At 44.6% G+C, this 23,334-nt stretch overlaps 1 protein-coding gene across 6 annotated transcripts in view; it reads right to left on the bottom strand.

Moving 5' to 3' along the window:
* The window catches only part of dpp6a (dipeptidyl-peptidase 6a), a 1,516,786-nt gene that overhangs the window by 196,026 nt on the left and 1,297,426 nt on the right, over positions 1-23,334 (bottom strand). For all 6 annotated transcript variants that reach the window (XM_072576237.1, XM_072576239.1, XM_072576236.1 and 3 more), the window contains one exon: positions 22,384-22,504. In XM_072576237.1, the coding sequence (XP_072432338.1) occupies positions 22,384-22,504 (121 nt within the window). The remainder of the gene's footprint in view (positions 1-22,383; positions 22,505-23,334) is intronic.

The raw sequence follows: 23,334 nt of genomic DNA on the forward strand, positions 1-23,334 counted from the left end.
CAAATCTGCTGTCTTATCCGCTTCAATTTTCTCTGGTCTACCATCTTCAGCTGTCCAGGCCTCTGCACCTCCCTCCACAAACCTCTTCTTCACCTCCCCTTTAAAGACGTGCCTGAAAACCTCTGTTTTTTTAGCTTCCATAACATTGCATCAGATGGGTCAGTGTCAAACCTTTACTTGATCACACTCCTATGTAGCGACTAGGGATATTTTGATATTGCAAAGGTACTTTATCAACGCATATTCTTGTTCTTTGTTGGGAAATGGGAACAGTTCATGATCAGTTAAAAAAAATACTGCAAGAACTGCAGATGCAGTTTTACCCACTTGCTTCTCTCTTGCTCACTATCCCAGGGCCCAAACATAACTTCCAGGCGAAGCACTTTACCTGCACTTCACGCAATCTAGTTTACTGCATTTGCAGCTCACAATGTGGTCTCCTCTACACTGGGGAGATGAAGTGTAGATTGGGTGACTACTTTGCAGAACTCCTACATTCTACCTGTAACAAAGATCCTGAGCTTCCATTGCCCTCCACTTGAATACTCCACCGTGTTCCCTGGCCAACATCTCTGTCTCAGGCTTGCTGTCGTGCCCCAGTGAAGCTCAGCACAAACTGGAAGAACAACATCTTAGTTTCCTCTTGGAAACTCTGCAACCTTCTGGACTCAATATCATGTTCAATAATTTTAGGACTTGAGCACCTCTCTTCATGCTTCCCCACCCCCACACACCAGGCTTTGTCATTACATGGGCTGTTACCACACAATACCCATTGTTAGTCACTAATTATCCCCATTAGCAGTTATTCATTCCCCCAACTGATCTCTAACCACTCCTTCGTCTGCCCAACTGTTTTTCTCTATATTTGGGCTCTATCTCCACCTCTTACAGAACATAGACCATAGAACGTCACAGCGCAGTACAGGCCCTTTGGCCCTTGATGTTGTGCCGATTTGTGAAATTAATCTGATGCCCATCTAACAGTTCCATTATTATCCATATGTATGTCCAATGCCTATTTAAATGCCCTTAACATCGGCGAGTCTACTACTGTTGCAGGCAGGCCGTTCCACGCCCCATTACACTTTGAGTAAAGAAACTACCCTGATATCTGTTCTAAATCGATCACCCTTCAATTTAAAGCGATGTCCCCTCGTGTTAGCCTTCACCATCTGAGGAAAAAGGCTCTCACAGTCCATCTTATCTAACCCTCTGACTACCTTATATGTCTCGATTAAATCTCCTCTCAACCTTCTTCCCTCCAATGAAAACAGCCGCATTGCCTCAGTCTTTCCTCGTCAAACCTTCCTTCCATGCCAGGCAACATCTTAGTAAATCTCCCCTGAACTCTTTCCAAAGCTTCCATATCCTTCCTATAACGTGGTGACCAGAACTGCACGCAATAATCCAGGTGCAACCTTGCCAGTGTTGTACAGCTGAAGCATGACCTCTTGGCTCCAAAACTCAATCCCTGTACCAATGAACGCCAATACACCATATGCCTTCTTAATAACCCTATCAATTTGTGGCAATTTTCATGGATTTATGCACCTGGACGCCAAGATTTCTCTGTTCATCGACACTGCCAAGAATTGTACCATTAGCCCAGTACTCTGCGTTCTTCCGAAGTGAACTACCTCACATTTTTCCGCATTAAATTCCATTTGCCACTTATCAGCCCAGCTCTGCATCTTATCTTTGTCCATCTGTAACCCAAAACATCCTTGCACACTATTGACAACTCTGCCTACCTTAGTGTCATCCTCAAATTGACTAACCCATCCTTTTACGCCCACATTCAGAACATTTATAAAAATGACAAACAATAGTGGCCCCAAAGCAGATCCTTGTAGCACACCACTCCAGGATGAGCATTTCCTATCAACCATCATCTTCTGTCTTCTTGCAGCTAGCTAATTTCTGATCCAAACCACTAAACCACCCTCAATCCCAAAACTCTCATTTACCCTTCCCCATACTGAATGGTGGTCTAGGCTTGAAGGGCCAATCGGCCTACTCCTGTATCTATTTTCTATGTTTCTAATGTTATGTTTGTGGATGCTGTTCTCAGATAAAGTGGCACCATGTGTATGGGTTCAGGGCAACTCTTCCCAGAGACAATCTTCTAATTAGCTTTTACAATTGGCACCAGTTGTAATGGGTTCAGATGGACTCAACAAAGCAACAACTCTCTGATTGGTCAGATTGCAGATTTTGCAAGTGGAATGAGAGAGAGAGAGAGAAGCAAGGGGATCGCCAAATCAATCTTTCTCCTATTCTCTTGCTCTGAACAATTTCCTATTCCAACAGAGCAGGGGCAGCCCTAAAAATAAATAATCTTAACATCCAAAAGGGATCAAAAAGATCCTGGATCTAACCAAGTAACCAGCAAATGAAAGATTGATCACCATTGAGCAAATAACATCGAGGCATTATTGAAGAAAGGAAAAGGATTGTGAAACCAATCATGTCATTGTATGATTTTGGATTGGAGATACAGAATTACTGTTTCTCCCTTCACTTGTATGTGTTTTATCTGCTTTTGGGGAGGGGAGAATTTTAAGAGAAGTAGTTTAAGATTCGTAAATTAGAAATTATTGTCTTTTACTGATCTTGTTAATGTTAAGAGTGTTACAATAAATAGAATTCATTCTGATTGTTACTGAAGGAATCAGGCATGGTTTGTCGGCATGATGGGAAGCAGTCGGTCAGAGCCCAATTTGGATATTTCATCGTATCTTTGAATTTTCACATTTACGGTGACACAGGGAAAATTGATGTTTATGTCCAGCATTGTACCCCACAGGATCCTGACAATACTTATGGGTCTGCTCACATGTTAAGAAAGAAGGTTTGAGTTTGGTGCTGGAAAGGTGTTGGCACCTGTGGACATATATTGCATCAAGTCCTGGAAGATCAATGCTGGAATTTCAGAAGCAGCAACTTAAATACTGCAGTAAAGAGAGATGTGCTGCTGAAGCTTTTCAGTTTGCACTCATCAGGACACATGAAGGAGTGCCAAGCATTCATATTGACAAGACTGAGGTAAATCAGATCAAATCAAAAAATCTCCCCTGGACTGCAAAGCTTTCCATTCTCAGTTAGTTTATTTAAGGCTTCTGTGTCACATCCTCGGCCTCTGAATTTGAGAGCAGTTACCAGATTCCAAACCCCCCACCCCCCCAAGCCTCCTTTTCCAGCACTTTCCATATGTTTGACCTCTACCACCCAGAGGATCAAAGCCAATAGGTGCATGGGAGCATCACAAAAAGCAAGTTCTCCTCCAAAAACAAACACCAGCCTGACTTTGAACAAATTATCCTTCTTTCAATGTCACTGGGTCAAAACCCTGAAACTCCCGCCCTCACAGCACTGTGGCTGCACCAATGGCAGGTCAACCCCAATTTCAGAAGGCCAATTAGGGATGGACAACAAAATGCAGACTGCTCAAACCCCATGAAAGAATTGAGTGAAAGAGAATTGGATAAATAATTGAAGAGGAAACAGTTTCAGGAAATGGGGAAAAAGGGGAGCGAGTGGGATGAAATGGCTAGCTCTACGACAACACAAAAAGTCTGGATGACCTCCATCTGCCCTCTACCGTTCTCTAATTCACTCATTTTATATAATGTGCCCAACATGTGGAAGTAAAAGGTCATTGATATAGTACAAACTGATGAAATGCAGAGCAAACTGTGCTACAGTGGCAGGGACTTACACAACATGCTGATGTTACAGTTATTGAAAATATTGCAATCACTTTGAAATTATGGACGGAATTCTGAATAGTTATCAAGATAACCTCAGTACTCCACAAGGCCCTACTGGAGATCAATTCCTGTACAACTGAAGAAGCATTAGTTTGGCGGGAAGTAATGAGCCAATCTTGAAAGGAATGGTGTGAAACCTTAATTGAACTTCTCAGGTTTGATACCTTAGAGTAAGAACCTTTTTCTTCGCTGTCATTTCTGTTTTGACGCAAATCATTTTGCAATTCAAAACAAAGTCAAATTCATGCCTATGGCAGTGCTATTTACACAGTGGGGAAGCAATCAAGTGAAGTGGCAGATTACCTGGAGCAATCACTGAGTGCCGGCTTGAGGTCTTCATCATGATGTACTAGAAAAGCTGATGTGTGTAGACTGGCTGAAGTAAAGCAAAAGGTGGTCCAGTGGGTAAAAGGAACGGTTTCCATCCAGGTAGATAAATGACTGGAGTCACAACCCATTGATTCCACTGAGAGATAACTGGCAACACCACAAAGCCAACTGGGCAAAGCTTAGACATTTTAACAGCCTGATCAAAACCATAAGTAAAAATTCAAAAGTTAAAGCCTGCAGTGTGTCTCAGTAGGGTGGTCACAGGCTAAACACGGCACAGCAAAGCACAATATTACTGCCCTTCCATTCTTAAGCAAAAGGAGGAGGTGCAGGAAATGCTCAATGGGTCTGGCCTGCTGTATGGAGGGAGAAACAGGTTTAATGTTTCAGATCTACAGTCTCTCATCAGAATTGGGAACAGGGGAAAGTAGGAATGGAAGAGGTTTTTGACAAGTTGGAGACAGGAAGATGGGAAGAATCAAATGAAAAGGGAAGGTCCATGATCAGTTAAAAGGCAGGGCGCCAAAATGGTTCATAGTGCAAGGCCAATGGTAACGGGTTGAGGAGAGAAGCATAACATCACTCTGGAGGTGGTGTGAATGGTATAATGATAAACGGCTGCCATCTCAGAGAAAAAGGGCAAAGCAGAGGGAAAAATAAGAGAGAACTTAAAAGAAACACTAAAGATTAAAAGAGCCAAAATTGGGCAAGAGGCAATAGGGATGAGAAAGTGAGGACTACAGAGAATAGAGATCATTCCTTATCCCGAAACATCAATTCTCCTGCTCTTCAGATGCTCGGATGCTGCCTGACCTGCTGTGCTTTTCCAGCACTCACAGGCAATAGAGGTAAAGGTCAATGTTAAGTCCAGAAAGCTGTAGAGCCTTAAGCAGAAAGACAACGTGTTGTTCTTTGAGCTTGCATTCAGTTTCATTGGAAGACTATAGCAGGCCCAGGAAGTTCAGAATGAAAACAAGGTGGAGCATTAAAGTAGCAGGAAACTGGAAACTTCAGGGCTGGCAAGTGGTTGCTTTACCCTGGATAGTACTTTGGACTCTGCCCAGGGAAATTCTGAACAATGTTCTGGGCCGAGATGACAGACCTCCAACACCCATAACCATTTTTCATTGTATGAAGAATAATTCAAGGCACTATGGAGTTTACTCCCCAGAAGCCCAACCACGCCCCCCTCCCCCCACCTAATTCCCTTTGACTTTAAGTTTTAGAGGGCTCCTTGTTGTCACACTTGGACAAAAAGAGCCTTGACATCAAGCACAGTTGCTGTCACCTTCCCTCTGGAATTCACTCTTCTGTCCATGTGCGCACCCAAGGGCATAATGTGTGGGCCTAGTGAGACCAAACCAAGCGTCAGTGAGTGGGTTATTGTAGCTTATGTACCTACGTATTGTCAGTGACACTATCCATCTCTTGGTGTTGATTTTAACTCCAGGCCTGAGTTCCAAACTCAAGAAGGTGTCAGGTCTGCCAGCTCTTGTGCATTTGTAGCAGCTGCCTTGCACCCTCAACTGATCCCTGACAAATTGCCACTCTCTGTGCCTTTTTGGAGAGCAGGGGAGCATGGGTTTCGACTGCGATGGCTCACACTAAGAAGAATGAACTGAATGGGTTGAATGGCATCCCTCAGGGCACTGATCCTCTTGGATTCTGATTGCGGCAACAGCATATACTATCAAGAAGACTGAATTAGCATTTAGTAACATTGCGACAATGTGGAAGACAATGGCACCAACACAAAGCAACTACACACTGTCAAGAAAATTGAAAAATATAAGTGTCAATGTTCAGCAATCACTGATCAAAGTCATGATGATACAACATTGCGGTGACATACTGGGGTAAATGAGTGTACATGAGAATTATATTACCCAGCAGCTTTACCATTCCAGCCTGATTATATCAAACCTTTTGCTAGTGTTTAGCCTCTTTGGGGAATCGCGTGCCCTTTCTCAACAAAGGCTCTGTCCCATCACTTATGCATTATTTATATTCCCGTCAACAGGAATCTGTTGAGACTATAAAACGAGCAGACTGAGCAATCATTTGAAGCTCAACAGAATTATGAATTGAAAAACTGACAACTTAAGGGAACAAAAACGCTCTTAGAAACTTAGAAGCAGGTCATTCTGCCCCTTGTGTCTACTCTCGATACCACCTCCAGGTATTACTGCCCACACCCTTGCCCACATTAAAGTTTGTGCTTTCCCTTGTCAAATAATTACACAATTCCCTTTACAAAACTGCTATTGTATTGGGTGGTTATACATTCTGGGTGAAAACAACCCTCTTTGTGACATTCTTCGAACCTCCCCATTTCTTCTGTCAGACTTTATCGCAGCCTTATTGTGGGGGATGGGGAAATTCTTCCTTGACAGCTCAAAACCATTCAAAGTCTGCTTACATGCCCCTTCATCCACCTTAACCTTTCTGGGAATAAAGAAAGAGCCTGCATTTAGCTTCACAGTTTCGGCATGTCCCCACGCACTACACAAAACATGAATCGATCTTTTAATTGTAGGTGGTATTAAAGCAGGCTGGAGGGGCAACCATATTGTGCACTGCAAGGTCCCAAAACCAGCAGTGAGATAAATGACAGGTTAACCTGCTTGTTCCTTTCTGAATGGACGAGAGATAAACATTGGCTGAGGCACTGAAGCAAAACCCCTGCCCTCATTTGAAATCTCACCCTGGGCCAGTGAGATAAATGACAGGTTAACCTGCTTGTTCCTTTCTGAACAGATGAGGGATGAATATGGCTTGAGGCACTGGAGCAAAACCCCTGCCCTCACTTGAAATCTCACCCGGACCCTCATATGCGCACCGGAAAAAAACAGACCTCTTTCTGACTAAAGGATGACTCGTGTAGCAATGAAGTGCTCCCTCGATACTGCACTGAAACGTCAGACCAGATGATGGGTTTGAATCTCAACTTGAGGAGCTCTCATGAGAAGATCGTCAATATTTTGATTCAAAGCTAAGAGTGTTAAACTGATGCAATGCTGACTATTTGAACCCTTCTTTGCAACTAGAACACATCCTATGGGGAACTGTGACCATGTCCGTCTCACCACATTCGACATCAGTCCTTCTCTTTTGCATTTCATAGCCCTGTGCAACAAAAACAGAATTCCAATTTGCACTTTGCTGACCGTTTCGACCTGCAGGACCTTTTATTTTCAGAAACTCGTTGCTTCTGAATGACTCCATTGTGTCCCTTTATTTGGTGATCGTATTATTGAGTGCATATTTAGAGACCTACAATTCCATTCAAAATGTCCTCTGCCGTTTGTTTTACACTGAGTCCAGTCAAAAGGACAGTCTGTTCCATGAATTCCCTGTGGAACCAGGCTGGAAATTCCCATGGTCTTTCAACTGGACCTCAGTGGGGCCGGAAGCAGGAAAATGTGAGTAAATTATCACTACATCAGGAACCAAAGGGTTGTACATGATTCGCCATCAGCTTGACAACACTGGGACAGCAGCACCAAGTCAAAATTCACACTGGCAGCAGCAGTGAGTGTATTCTCCTGCCATTCAGAGTCTGTGGGATCAGTGAGTGTGTATTCTCCCGCCATTTAGGACCGGTGGGAGCAGTGAGTGTATTCTCCCACAATTCAGAGTCTGTGGGACCAGTGAGTGCATTCTCCCACCATTTAGGACCGGTGGGAGCAGTGAGTGTATTCTCCTGCCATTCAGAGTCTGTGGGACCAGTGAGTGTATTCTCCCACCATTTGGGACCGGTGGGAGCAGTGTGTATTCTCCCACAATTCAGAGTCTGTGGGACCAGTGAGTGCATTCTCCCACCATTTAGGACCGGTGGGAGCAGTGAGTGTATTCTCCTGCCATTCAGAGTCTGTGGGACCAGTGAATGTATTCTCCCACCATTTGGGACTGGTGGGAGCAGGGAGTGTATTCTCCCACAATTCAGAGTCTGTGGGAGCAGTGAGTGTATTCTCCCGCCATTCGGGACCGGTGAGACCAATGAGTGTATTCTCCTGCCATTCTGGGCCTTTGGGAGCTGTGCTGGACCCCCCAACATAGGAGCTGCCCCACTTTAGGCACCATCGCTTTGACACTGGGCCCACGTTGCTGTCGCCACTAAAACCACAGTGGGTGACACAGAGGCTCAGCGGTTGGCACTGCTGCCTCACAGTATCAGGAACCTAAGTTCAATCCAGCGTCGGGCGACTGTGTGAATTTCACACATTCTCCTCACGTTTGTATGGGTTTCCTCTGGGTGCACAGATAGGTGTATAGGCCATGCTAATTTGTCCATGGTGTCCAGAGATGTGCAGGCTAAGTGGATGAGCCAAGGGAAATGCAGGGTTACGTGAATGGGGACGGGTCTGGGTGATTGCTGACAGAGTGTCGGTGTGGACTCAATGGGCCGAATGGCCTTCTTCCACAAAGTAGAGATTCTATGATTCCTAACACTGAACAGATAAGGTATATTCATCATTGATGAACAGACCTTCCAATCACAGTTTGTTCTGCAATTTAATGTTGATTCAAAAAAACACATCTAAATGTTTAATAGCTTTAGACTGCAAGCTATCCTGTACACTTATGAACCCATTACTCCCTCAACAACCGTTGTCCCTCAGGCTGACTGGGCCGAGAACTTGTGACAGCCAATTCAGACAACAGATAAAATGCATTGTGATCAGACATCCAAAGTTTCCCTGATCTGTTTTTTACAGTCACTGATCAGACACTCATATTCCCTGCAGTGTATATGTTACAGTCTCATATTCCCCGCAGCCCTCTGAGTTATATTCATTGTTCTGTATAAAGTAAACAATATAAATCTAATAGAAGGAATTCTCAACTTACGGAGAGTGTCTCAGCATCCTATCATGAATTCATCAATGACAATAGATGTCTCTAACTCAACTGACAGTCCCTTGTGTTCGATTTCTCCTTTTCATTTTTATTTCACTTTTGAAATTGTCATGGATTAAAAATGAAACCAGCAGGAATTGCCTGAAGAGACAAGTTTCTAACCGCTGAAACCACTCAAAAACAAGCTATTTGGATACACATGGCAAGAACTCCAATTCTTTCTGAAATCTAACTAATTCGAATTAATCCTTTGCAATCTACAATAGTTCAACACTGTTTGATATTGAAAAACCTGTCCAATAATTCAATGTTCCGATAGATCAATCAATCTTTTTTCTGCTGACAATCACAAGTTAAAGCCTTGCAAAATCACACAGTGAGATAAAAGTGGCGAAATGCTAAACAGACAATTTTCTTTGAGAAGCTTTGTGGACCAAAATATCCAAGTTTTTTATTTGAGTGTGCCGCAGGTCAATTTAAAGCCAATGTTTCTCTTTTTTTCTGATAGTTACACCAGATGAATTATGCTTCCAGACCTAATTAATCATATTAAGGCTTTCTTTTTTGAAAAGTTTGCATCTTTGTTTCTTAAAAGGTTTGTTTTGCAGCACCTGTAAAATGCTTTTGTACTGGAAGATACTTTTTTAATGTCATGAAATGAAGGATGAAGATTGTCGTGCTGCTTTTGCTGGTTTTTAGAATGTGGACATCAGAAAGGAACAGAAAATAAGGGCAGAAGTAAGCCCATCAAGCCCACTCCATTATTCAACATGATCATGATGATCCTGTACCTTAATGTCATACGCCTGTTCTTTCTCCAAACCTCTTAAAGCCTTTTTGCACTAGAAATCTACCTTCTTCTAAAATGAGTTCACTTACTTGATCTCCACAACCTTCCATGTTATAGATTTCCACAGGTTCACCCTCTGAGGGAAGAAATCTCTCCTCATCTCAGTCAGAAATGGGCTAACATATATCCTGAAACTGGGAAATACCATCCCTGTATCCACCCCCATTAGATCCCTCCTCATGCTTCTAAACTCCAGCGAATGCAGGCTCAGTCAAGCCAATCAGTCAAGCAGTGGTTTAGCACTGCTGCCTCACAGTGCCAGAGACCCGGGTTACAGCACCAGAGACCCGGGTTCATTTCCCGCCTCAGGCGACTGACTGTGTGGAGTTTGCACATTCTTCCCGTGTCTGCGTGGGTTTCTTCCGGGTGCTCCGGTTTCCTCCCACAGTCCCAAAATGTGCAGGTTAGGTGAATTGGCCATGCTAAATTGCCCGTAGTGTTAGGTGAAAGCGTAAATGTAGGAATGGGTCTGGGTGGGTTGCGCTTCAGCGGGTCGGTGTGAACTTGATGGGCTGAAGGGCCCGTTTCCACACTGTAAGTAATCTAATCTAATCTGATCACTCCTCATACAAAAAAATCCTATAATTCCAATAATCAGTCTTGTGAACCTCTACTGCACTGTCTCTAAAAGGTACAGTAAAATTGGTGAGGTCCCAGAAACATACAGAATAGTGATTTGATTTTGATTTTCATTTGACTTGTTATTGTCACAGGTACCTCAATACAGTGCAAAATATTGTTTTCTGTGCAATCCAGGCAAATCATACCTTACATAAGTACATCAGGGTAATAGAACAGAATGCAGTATATGGTGTTACAGCTACAGAGAAGGTGCAGAGAAAGATCAGCTCTAGTATATGAGAAGTCCATTCATGAATCTGATAACAATGGGGAAAAAGCCATTCTTAAGTCTGTTAGTACATGTTTTCAAACTTGTTTATCTTCTGCTTGACAGAAGAGGGTAGGAAACAGTATAACGAGGTGGAAGGGTATTTGGATTACGTTGGCTGTTTTCCTGAGGCCATAGCAAGTATAGGCAGAGTCGATGGATCGTGTGTGGAGAGGAATTGTGTGGGACCCGAGAATGATGTAAATGAGGTTAGAAGGAGCAGTGCAAACCCGTTGGGCCAAATGATTTCTTTCTGCACTGTTGGGATTCTAAGACTTACCTACTGTGGGTTGACCCACAATGCTGTTAGGGAGATATTCCAGAATTTTGATCCAGTGACAGTGAAGGACTGGTGATATCTTTCCAAGTCAGGATGGTGAGTGGCTTGGAGGAGAACTTGCAGGTGGTGGTGTTCCCTTGTATCTGCTGCCCTTGTCCTTCTAGGTGGAAATGGTCGTGGGTTTGGAAGGTGTGTCGGAGGATCTTTGGTGAATTTCCACAGTGCATCTTGTAATTACACGCTGCTGCCACTAAGCATGGTGATGAAAGGAGTGGATGCTTGTGGATGTGATGCCAATTAAATGGGCTGCTTTGTCCTAGACGGTACCAAGCTCCTACAGTGTTGTTGGAGCTGCACTCATTCAGGCACATGGGAGTATTCCATCACACTCCCAACTTGTGCCTTACAGATAATGGGCAGGCCTTCATGGATTAAGAGGTGAGTTATTCGCCGCATTATTCCTAGCCCCTGACCTGCTCCTGTAGCCAGTATGTTGATGTGGTGAATTCAGTTGACTTTCTGGTCAATGACAACTCTCAGGATGTTGACAGTGGGAGATTCAGTGAGAGTAGCACTATTAAATGTCAAGGGATGGTGGGTAGACTGTCTCTTACTGGAGGTGGTCATTACCTATCATTTGTGTGGCATGAATGCTGTTTGCCACTTGTCAGCCCAAGGGGTTAAGGATTAAGGAGTTCTGTTTGTTTACCTGACCTGAACAAGAATGAGATTTTACTAATTTATTCTCAGGTTGAAGTAAAGGCAAAATATAAGCAAACTAAATTAAGGACATTTAGTTATTTGCACACCCTGCCCTAAGTGGGAAATTGTAACATATAGCTCTTTGGCCCACTATGTCCATGTTGACCAACAAAAACCAAACGATACTAATCTCATTTACCTGCACTTGGTCTGTAGCCTACTGTGCCCTGGCATTTTATGTGCTCATCCAGATGCCTCTTAAATGTTGCAAGGGTATTTGCCTCCACCAACCTCTCGGGCAGCACGTTCCATATGTCTACACCTCTCTAGGTGAAAACCTTTATCTCAGTTTCCTTCTAAACCACTTTCTCCTCACCTTAAACATCTGCCCTCTGGTCATGGGCACATCTGCCATGGATAAAAGATTCTCATGATCTACTATGTCTATACCTCAATCAAATCACCCTACTCCCCATGCTACTTTCTCCCCACCCCCACCCCCACCCTCCTCGAGCTTATCTCTCCACGCTTCAGGCTCACTGCCTTTATTCCTGATGAAGGGCTTTTGCCCGAAACGTCGATTTCGATGCTATTTGGATGCTGCCTGAACTGCTGTGCTCTTCCAGCATCATTAATCCAGAATCTGGTTTCCAACATCTGCAGTTATTCTTTTTATCCCGTTGATTTTAACCCAACTGCAAATCCTCTTGCAAGGATGCCTGCCTTGAAGAAGTTTTCCTCCTCTCTCTACAAGAATCTCAGGGAGTCCCTCTCCCACTGCAACTCCCAGGTCATTTCCTCTGCCCTGAAGCTCTTCAACCATGTCCTGAAACAAACTCGCTACCACAGCCACATTTGCTTCCTCAGTGCCTGCCTCCGTAACCAACTCATCCCACACGGACTCCGGACCACCTTTAAACCAACAGAGTTCGGACCCGAACAGGACAAACAGTACAGACTACAGATTCATAAACACCAGCAACAGTTCTCCTTCAAGATCCTCCGCTCCACGCTTGCAGCAATGCGCCAGCACCTAACCTCTCTCCAGTCAGCGCTGCCTCAGCTGAGGGCCACACTCTCTCAGAATTACAAAGGACCCACTCTGTACGACATCCTCAGGAGAATTCATACTCTCAACAAACAGTATTTCAACTCCATCTCAAACATCAAAAACTGTAAGTACAACAAACTTTTATCCACCCACCTCCATAACCAACGCTCCTCAAACATTCCAGAAGATTCGCCTGGCCTTGGAACCTATTCCACCATTAGCCATGCGGCTGATGCAGCTGCCACCCCCACACTGATTGATGATGTCACTTCCGCCCCCATCATGGCCACTCCCACAACCACTTACACCCCTCACAATTCCTCATGCATCACACCTGACATCACTTTTGCCCTTCACATCATCGCTGATGCCACATGCTCAGTGACTTCCGCCACCCCTAGTGCCGTGTCTGCCTCCACTTCCGCCCCCACCAACGCCACTCACCTGCATTCTGCTGACATGACCCCACAGACCCCACTATCACTATTCCACCCCCCGCCCCCAGAACCCCAAGGGGAACACTACTTTTGCTCATGACTCCACCCCCATTCCCCCCACCATCACACCCACTCCAGTTACAGGTTCCGCTCCCACTCCCAGCTCCACACCCGCACCAGATCCCAGCTCCCAGCCCTGCCGAGTTTTCACCATCCCCCCAGACCTCCCCCTCACTGAGGACAAACAATCAGTCCTCAGCAAAGGACTCACCTTCATCCCCCTCCGTCCACGCATCAATGAATTTAATACACGCCGTGATGTCGAACAATTCTTCCATCGCCTCCGCCTCCGAGCTTACTTTCACAATCAGGACTCCCGCCCACTTTCCAAGGACCCCTTTGCCCACCTCCAACACACTGTATCCACCTGGACACCCCACGCTGGCCTATTACCTGCCCTTGACCTCTTCGTTTCCAACTGCCGCCGGGACATTAACCGCCTCAACCTGTCTACCTCCCTCTCCCACTCCAACCTCTCACCCTCACAACGCGCAGCCCTCCAATCCCTCTGCTCCAATCCCAACCACACCATCAAGCCAACGGATAAAGGGGGCACAGTGGTAGTCTGGCGCACTGACCTCTACACCGCTGAAGCCAAACGTCAACTCGAGGACACATCTTCCTACTGCCCCCTCAACCATGACCCCACCCCCCATCACCAAACCATCATCTCCCAGACCATACAGATCCTCATCACCTCAGGAGATCTCCCACCCACAGCTTCCAACCTCATAGTCCGGGAACCCCGCACTGCCCGGTTCTACCTCCTTCCCAAGATCCCACAAGCCTGACCACCCCGGCCGACCCATTGTCTCAGCATGCTCCTGCCCCACTGAACTCATCTCTACCTACCTCGACACTGTCCTATCCCCCCGCAGTCCAGGAACTCCCCACATACGTTCGAGACACCACCCACACCCTCCACCTCCTCCAAGACTTCCGTTTCCCTGGCCCCCAACGCCTCACCTTCACCATGGATATCCAATCCCTCTACACCTCCATCCGCCATGACCAGGGCCTCCAAGCCCTCCGTTTTTTCCTCTCCAGACATCCCCAACAGTACCCTTCCACCGACACACTCATTCGTTTGGCCGAACTGGTCCTCACCCTTAACAATTTCTCCTTTGAATCCTCCCACTTCCTCCAGACCAAAAGGGTAGCCATGGGCACACGTATGGGCCCCAGCTATGCCTGTCTCTTTGTTGGCTACGTAGAGCAGTTGATCTTCCGTAATTACACCGGCACCACTCCCCACCTCTTCCTCCGCTACATTGATGACTGCATTGGCGCCACCTCTTGCTCCCACGAGGAGTTTGAGCAATTCATCAACTTCACCAACACATTCCACCCTGACCTTAAATTTACCTGGACCATCTCTGACACCTCCCTCCCCTTCCTGGACCTCTCCATCTCCATTAATGACGACCGACTTGACACTGACATTTTTTACAAACCCACCGACTCCCACAGCTACCTGGATTACACCTCTTCCCACCCTACCTCTTGCAAAAATGCCATCCTGTATTCCCAATTCCTCCGCCTCCACTGGATCTGCTCCCAGGAGGACCAGTTCCACCACAGAACACACCAGATGGCCTCCTTCTTTAGAGACCGCAATTTCCCTTCCCACATGGTTAAAGATGCCCTCCAACGCATCTCGTCTACATCCCGCACCTCTGCCCTCAGCCCCCACCCCTCCAACTGTAACAAGGACAGAACGCCCCTGGTGCTCATCTTCCACCCTACCAACCTCCGCATAAACCAAATCATCCGCCGACATTTCCGCCACCTCCAAACAGACCCCACTACCAGGGTTATATTTCCCTCCCCAACCCTTTCCGCCTTCCGCAAAGACTGTTACCTCTGCAACTACCTGGTCAGGTCCACGCCCCCAAACAACTCACCCTCCAATCCTGGCACTTTCCCCTGCCACCGCAGGAACTGTAAAACCTGCGCCCACAACTCCTCCCTCACCTCTATCCAAGGCCCTAAAGGAGCCTTCCACATCTATCAAAGTTTTACTTGCACATCCACTAATATCATTTATTGTATCCGCTGCTCCCAATGCGGTCTCCTCTACATTGGGGAGACTGGGCGCCTCCTAGCAGAGCGCTTTAGGGAACATCTCCGGGACACCCGCACCAATCAACCACACCGCCCCGTGGCCCAACATTTCAACTCCCCCTCCCACTCTGCCGGGGACATGGAGGTCCTGGGCCTCCTTCACCGCCGCTCCCTCACCACCAGACGCCTGGAGGAAGAACGCCTCATCTTCCGCCTCGGAACACTTCAACCCCAGGGCATCAATGTGGACTTCAACAGTTTCCTCATTTCCCCTTCCCCCACCTCACCCTAGTTCTAAACTTCCAGCTCAGTAACTGTCCCATAACTTGTCCAGACTTGTCCTACCTGCCTATCTTCTTTTCCACCTATCCACTCCACCCTCTCCTCCTTGACCTATCACCTTCATCCCCTCCCCCACTCACCCATTGTACTCTATGCTACTTTCTCCTCACCCCTACCCTCCTCTAGCTTATCTCTCCACGCTTCAGGCTCACTGCCTTTATTCCTGATGAAGGGTGTTTGCCCGAAACGTCGATTTCGAAGCTACTTGGATGCTGCCTGAACTGCTGTGCTCTTCCAGCACCACTAATCCAGAATCCAGGGAAAACAAGCCCAGCCTATCCAGTCTCTCTTCATAACTAAGACTTTCCAACCCAGGCAACACCTGGTGAATTTCCTCTGCATCCTCTCTAGTGCAAACACACCTTTCTGAAATTGTGGCGACCAGAATTGCACACAGGATTTCATTTGGGGCCTAACCAATGTTTTGTAAAGTTGGAATAAGACGTTGTAACCAGTCACGGCTTTCTAACTGCAGTGTCTCCTGCCCGACGGCTTCTTAATCTAACCAATTGCTCAATGGGAAGAAAAGCAAAAGAATGAAACAAAGTCCTGCTGGTCAATCCAGGGACACTCTTCACTTCTCATATTCATAGGTTTTCCAGCTCTATCAGTCAACCACACTTACTCCCTGCAATACTATTGATCTGTGGATTATTTCTGCATGGACTACAATGGCAAGGATGTTATGCTACAGCTTTATAAATCACATGGTTAGACTCGAGTCGGAGACCGATATTCATTTTTGGTCCTCACAATTTAAAAATGGCGTATGCACAGGGTGAAGGCGAAATTTACACAGTGTAGGGACTTCAACTTTTTTGTCAAACCAGAGAAGCTGTGATTCTTCTTGCTAGAGCCAAGAAGGTTAACAGAGGTGTTCAAACTTATGAAGAAATGTGGTATAAGAACTGTGTTGTAGTAACTGGATACAAGGAAACCATGTAGGCCATAGGGAAACAAGCAAGCAATTGGCATTACAAGGATAGTTTCTCAAATACCTGGCACACTGACTCACGCTCTCCGTGTGCCATAAGATCTTTGCACAGATGCCAACAGACATGTTGCCCTGTCTTCATTGCTTACTGTTTTGGGTTCAGATTTCAAACATTTCTACTTGTTTGAACAATTTTTGCTGGGGTTAAGTGAAACCTCAGAATGTAAAATAGGTCTCAGAGTCGAGAGAGTGGTGCTGGAAAAGCACAGCAGGTCAGGCAGCATCCGAGGAGAGGGAGAATCGATGTTTTGGAGAGAAGCCCTTCATCAGGAATACAGTGCTTGCATTAATATACAATATGGTTGTAATATTCTGCTTGATCTGAAGGATTTCAGTTTGCATTATCACAGGTCAGCAGTTTAATGCAATGGCCTCCAACCCAGTTCATGGCAGACTTTTGACTCTCAGAAAAGTGCAGCCTGAATTACAAGCTCTTTTTGTCTTTTCTCATTTCCATGCCCTACATTACCCTTCCTGAAACGTCGACTCTCCTGCTCCTCAGATGCTGCTTCACCTGCTGTATTTTTCCAGCACCACACTTTCAACTCAGATCTCCAGTATCTGCAGTCCTCACTTTTTCCTAAAAAAAGATATCACTTGACTTCAAATGCATGGAGGAAGGGGTTATCCTTGTTGATATTTTTAGTTAGCCTGCTCATTGATGTTACTATAGATGACTGGAGAAGGTGGGGTTTGAACTCAGGCCTCCTGATTGAGAAGTGGGGACACTGCCACTGCACCACAAGATCCTTCACATGTTGCACTTTGTAATACAGACACACTATTTGCTCCAAATGGATGTAACTAATTGGTACCCCTATACCTAACTGACTAAGGGTCCTGTCAAGTTCTAAGATTGAAAGCAGATCACCATTGATGGTTAGAATAATGACTTAATAGGGCCCCCGGAGAGATTAACTGTCACTGCGCCATCTGCTCCTGGAGATTCAAACATTGGGAAAAGAAAAGAGAGAGAGAGGGCCGATTTTATATAAAAACTCATGAGAGATCGAGGAGAATGGAAAAGAGGAAGTGTGAGAGAAATTGTAGAAGAAGTGAGACAAACATAATAGAAGAGGAAGAAAAATGTTGGAAAATACGGGTGGCAAAACAGAACCTGAAACAGGGAGGATCACGCGAGAATGAAGTATAAGTTACTTCGCTCCTTCAATCCCGAAGAACAATTACAACCCACTCAGAAAAGAAGAGAAAAGGATGGATTTCATTGAGTTATTGATTGGTTGATTGATTTGATCTATTGTCACATGTACCTAAGTACAGTGAAAAACTTTGTTTATCGAGCAGTACAGGCAGATCATAGTAAGCAAGGGCATACAGATCATAGAGTGAAAAATAAAACTTGATACAGGCATACAAGTTACATTACAAAGGGCGTGTGCTTGGCAAGATCAACAGTAGCAAGATCAAAATTAAAGATATTTGCATTAGATAAGAGCTTGGAACATCTCTTAGGAAGACCCTGAAGTATTTTAAATTGGTTCTATAACTGGAAGGTGGTGGAAGAATTACAAAATAAGCTAGCACTTGGAATATACCAGGTTCACAGAACATAGAACATTACAGCGCAGTACAGGCCCTTCGCCCCTCAATGTTGCGCCGCCCTGTCATACTAATCTGAAGCCCATCCCACCTACACTTTTCCATGTACGTCCATATGCCTGTCCAATGACGACTTAAATGCACTCAAACTTGGCGAATTTACTACCGTTGCAGGCAAAGCATTCCATACCCTTACTACTCTCTGAGTAAAGAAACTACCTCTGACTTCAATCTTATACTTATCTCCCCTCATTTTAAAGTTGTGTCTCCTCGTGTTTGCCGTCCCCATACTTGGAAAAAGGCTCTCCCTGTCCACCCTATCTAACCCTCTGATTATCTTGTATGTCTCTATTAAGTCACCTCTCAACCTCCTTCTCTCTGACAAGAACAGCCTCAAGTCCCTCAGCCTTTCCTCGTAAGACATTCCTTCCATACCAGGCAACATCCTAGTAAATCTCCTCTGCACCCTTTCCAAAGCTTCCACATCATTCTTATAATGTGGTGACCAGAACTGTACATAATACTCCAAGTGTAGCTATACCAGAGCTTTGTACAGCTGCAGCATAACCTCCTGGTTCTGGATCTCAATCCCTGTATTAATAAAGGCCAAAACACTGTATGCCTTCTTAATAACCCTGTCAATCTGGGTGGCAACTTTCAGGGTACATGGACACCGAGATCTCTCTGCTCATCTGCACTCCCAAGATTCCTACCATTAGCCCAGTATTTTGCATTCCGATTACTCCGACCAAAGTGTATCACCTCACACTTTTCCACATTAAACTCCATTTGCCACCTCTCAGCCCAGCTTTGCATCCTATCTATGTCTTTCTGTAACCTACTACATCCTTCGTCACTATCCACAACTCCACCGACCTTAGTGTCGTCCGCAAAATTACTAACCCACCCTTCTAAGCCCTCATCCAGGTCATTTATAAAAATGATGAACAGCAGTGGACCAAACACTGACCCTTGCAGTACGCCGCTAGTAACTGGACACCAAGATGAACATGTTCCATCAACTACAACTCTCTGTTTTCTTTCAGCAAGCCAATTACTGACCCAAACTGCTATGTCTCCCACAATCCCATTCCTCCACATTTTGTATAATAGCCTACTGTGGGGAACCTTATCGAACGCCTTGCTGAAATCCATATACACCACATCAACCGGTTTACTCTCATCTACCTGTTTGGTCACTTTGTCAAAAAACTCAATAAGATTCGTTAGGCATGACTTACCCTTCACAAAACCATGCTGACTGTCCATGATCAGATTATTCTTTTCTAGATAGTTATAAATCCTATCTCTTACAACCTTTTCCAACACTTTACCAACAACTGAAGTGAGACTCACTGGTCTGTAATTACTAGGGTTGTCTCTACTACCCTTTTGAACAAGGGAACCACATTTGCTATCCTCCAGTCCTCAGGCACTATTCCTGTCGACAATGATGATTTGAAGATCAATGCCAAAGGCTCAGCAATCTCTTTCCTTGCTTCCCAGAGGATCGTAGGATAGATCCCATCTGGCCCAGGGGACTTGTCTATTTTCACACTCTGCAGTATTTCTAATACCTCTTCCTTGTGAACCTCAATCTCTTCTAGTCTAGATGCAAGTATCTCTGTATCTTCCTCGCCAACATTTTCATTTTCTATAGTGAACACTGTCGAAAAATATTTATTTAGTGCTTCCCCTATCTCTTCTGACTCCACACATATCTTCCCACTATTATCCTTGATTGATATTTCTTGGTTGTTTTACAGTGGCCTTTGTTTGACGTGGACCATGCACCAATGAAGGGGTACAACAGATGTGAGGTGTCTAATACAACACATGACACAGATATACACATCATACATATCAATGATCTTTGTAGTGCAGTGGAAGTGTACCTACCCCTAAGCCAGGAGACCGAGTTCAAGTCCCACCTGTCCACAGATGTGTTGTAACGTCTCTGCACATGTTGACTGGGGGAATGTGAAAATATCGATGGTACTTGAATACATGAACATTCTTAACCTGAGGTCTAGTGGTACCACAAAACAAGTACACAGCAGCTGTTACACTCTGAGATCTCTCCTGCACTGCTTTCATTAGACTTTGATGGAATCGTATCAGATGTTTTGCAATAAGAGAAGCCGTTATTACTCTAGCAATTGAAGTTGCTATTGAGAAATAACACCTGGGAGCTCACTGGTGAGCAACATTAGCATCTTGAATAAAATGCTCCTCTGTTTGCAATACTTTTGTTTTTTTGTAGGCAAGAATGCAATTTATTCTGACACAGAGTTAACTGACAAAATACTTCTGGTAAAGAATACTTTAATAAAAATAAAATTGAGAGTTATTTGTCAGACCACACTAATAGATTCAGATACTTTTAATCAATAGGAAGTGGATAATTCTGGAAAATGAGATACTTGTATCAATTATATTTGGGTTTACTTCATTTGGAAGCAGGCTTGATGTTATCTTGCAGGTTGCATTAAACTCCATGTTGTACAGCTTTTGCTTGAATACACAGTATGATTGTAACATTCTGCTTGATGTGAAGGATCTCCGTTTGCATTTTCGCAGGTCAGCAGTTTAATGCAATGGTCTCCGTCCCCAATTAATGGCAGACTTTTGACTCTCAAAATGGGACAGCTGGAATTACAAGCTCTTTCTGCCTTTTCTCATTGCCATGCCCTACATTACCAGCACTGAATGCCATGTCTGTTTTAAATGCCGAATATGTGACTCCATCATTCCCCTTCATTTGATGGTGCTAAGCAATGGCAAATGCAATCTGAAAACAGAAATGCTGCACAAAAGGTATGATCTTTGATGGGATCGTAGCAGCTGGACAACAGATGTCTCTCAACGTAGTTGTGATTTTGTTGCAGGTTAGATATTGGCCAGATCACCAGGTAGAACTCACTGATAGGATCTGGGATGTCATGTTATGGCTGCACAGGACATTGGTTAAGCCACATTTGGAATACTGCATACAATTCTGGTCTCCTTGCTATAGGAAAGTTGTTAAATTTTAGAGGGTGCCGAAAAGATTTACTGAGCTTTGCTGGGGTTGGAGGTGATGTGCAATAAGGGATTCACTGGGGGCCTTTTTTCCCCTGGAGCATCAGAGGCTGAGGGGTGATCTTATAGAGGTTTATGAAATCATGAGGGGCATGGACAGGATGAATAGGCAAGGCCTTTTCCCCAGGTTGTGGAGTCCAGAAATTAGAGGGGTTAGGTTGAAGGAGAGAGGGGCAAGATTTAAAAGGAACCTAAGGCGCAATGTTTTCATGCAGAGGGTGGTGTGTGTTTGGAAAGAGCTGCCAGAGGAGGTGATGGAGCCTGGTACAATTACAACATTTAAAAGGCATCTAGATCGGTAGATGAATCGGAAGGGGTTAGAAGGATATGGGTCAAATGCTGGCAAATAGGACTAATTTACGATAGCTGGTCAGCTTGGATGGGTTGAGCCAGAGTCCATTTCCATGCTGTTTTAACATGATGACTCTACATGAGAAAGCTGAAGGAGCCTTGATTTAATACTTCATTCAAAATGTAATTCTTCCAACAGCATAGCACTGTACTGAAGTGGAAATCTAGAATGCATGTTATAACCTCTGGAGGGGGACTTGAATCCACAACTTTATGATTCAGACACAAAACTGCTGAGACACCGCTGATGGTAAACATAACAGTTGGCCATTTGGCCCTGCTCCATCATTTAAAATGATCCTGACTGATCCTCTAGGCCTACACCATTAAACGTGGAGCTGACCAAGATGCACCTTTCTGAGACAATTTGATTGGGGGGGGGGGGGAAGGGGTGTTCTTAATTACAAAGACTAACCTCTTCACAAGTGGACAATAAAATCCAGATCCGAAAGTGTTTTGTCTGTTGTTTCAGAGAGTGAGGGAATGGCAAAGTCGAGATATAACAAACAGATCAACAAAGACTGTTTGTTTACATCAAATATAAAGTCCAAAGACTTTCACTTGAATGTACAAATACAAAAGCACAAGATGCCATCCTTTCGGTTTGATTGGAAATGTTGCAATGCATGTTATCACAGTTCAGCAGCTTCCAAAACAAATATTGTACCCATTCAATTCTTCAGAAGATTTTAACTGAGCACAGTTGGAACAGCAACAGTAAGATATCCACAGAGCATGAAATAACCTCAAGCTCCTTACCTTCATAGAGCCAATCACTCAGGCCATTGAAAATGACCCCCTCCTTCCCAGTCGCTACCAGACGTATAGCACGGCTACTAACTTTCAATTGGTAGAAGATGTTGTTCTCAAAAATGAAAATCTGGACAACAAGGAGAAAAAAAATGATGCATTTCAGTCCATCGGATTAAAATGAATGTCAACAACTGGATGCAAGAACAAACAAATATCTCAAGAGTTTGACAGTTCTTGTCAAATGTGAAGAGTGAAGCTTGCATAGAACTGAAATGGATTGTTAATGTGGGAATGATTTGGCAGTGAGAGGCTTGATATGTCAAATCATTACCATCACTATCAGGAGTTCACACGAGATGTAGTTTCTAGGCTGTAAGTCTGTGAAACGGCATGCATTTTGCCTTTTCCTTGGTTACTATTTCATTTGTGAGCAACTTGGCTGATTATAATATTCTCCAGTCCAGTCTCACTTCTTTCACCTGACATAAACTTGAACTCATCCAGAACTTTAATGCCCAGACTCAGACCAATTCCCATTTTACCCCTGTGCTCACTGGCCAACATTGGCTCACAGATCAGCAATGCCTCGACTTTAAAAAAATGTCATTCTCGTTTTCAAAGTCCTACCCTTATCTTCCAGCCCTTAAACTTTTCAAGAACTCTACACTCCTCAAATTCTGATCTCTCGCACATCCCTGAATTTACCTGTGAGATTGTTGGCAGCCATTTTGTCAACTGTACGGGTTTTAAATTCTATGATTGCTTCCCTAAACCTGTATCTCCACCTCTAAGATGCTCATTAAAAACTGGCTCATTAAGCAAGCTCATATGTGACTCGGTGTCAAGTTTTGTTCAAATCCACACCTAGGAAGCACCGTAGGATGTTTTGCTACATTAAAGATGCCATCCTAATGCACATTGCTGTTGCTGTTGTTGTATAAAGCTTGTTGTATAATT

Source organism: Chiloscyllium punctatum, chromosome 8 (genome assembly GCF_047496795.1).
Source record: "Chiloscyllium punctatum isolate Juve2018m chromosome 8, sChiPun1.3, whole genome shotgun sequence".
In the NCBI taxonomy this organism is placed as follows: Eukaryota; Metazoa; Chordata; class Chondrichthyes; order Orectolobiformes; family Hemiscylliidae; genus Chiloscyllium; species Chiloscyllium punctatum.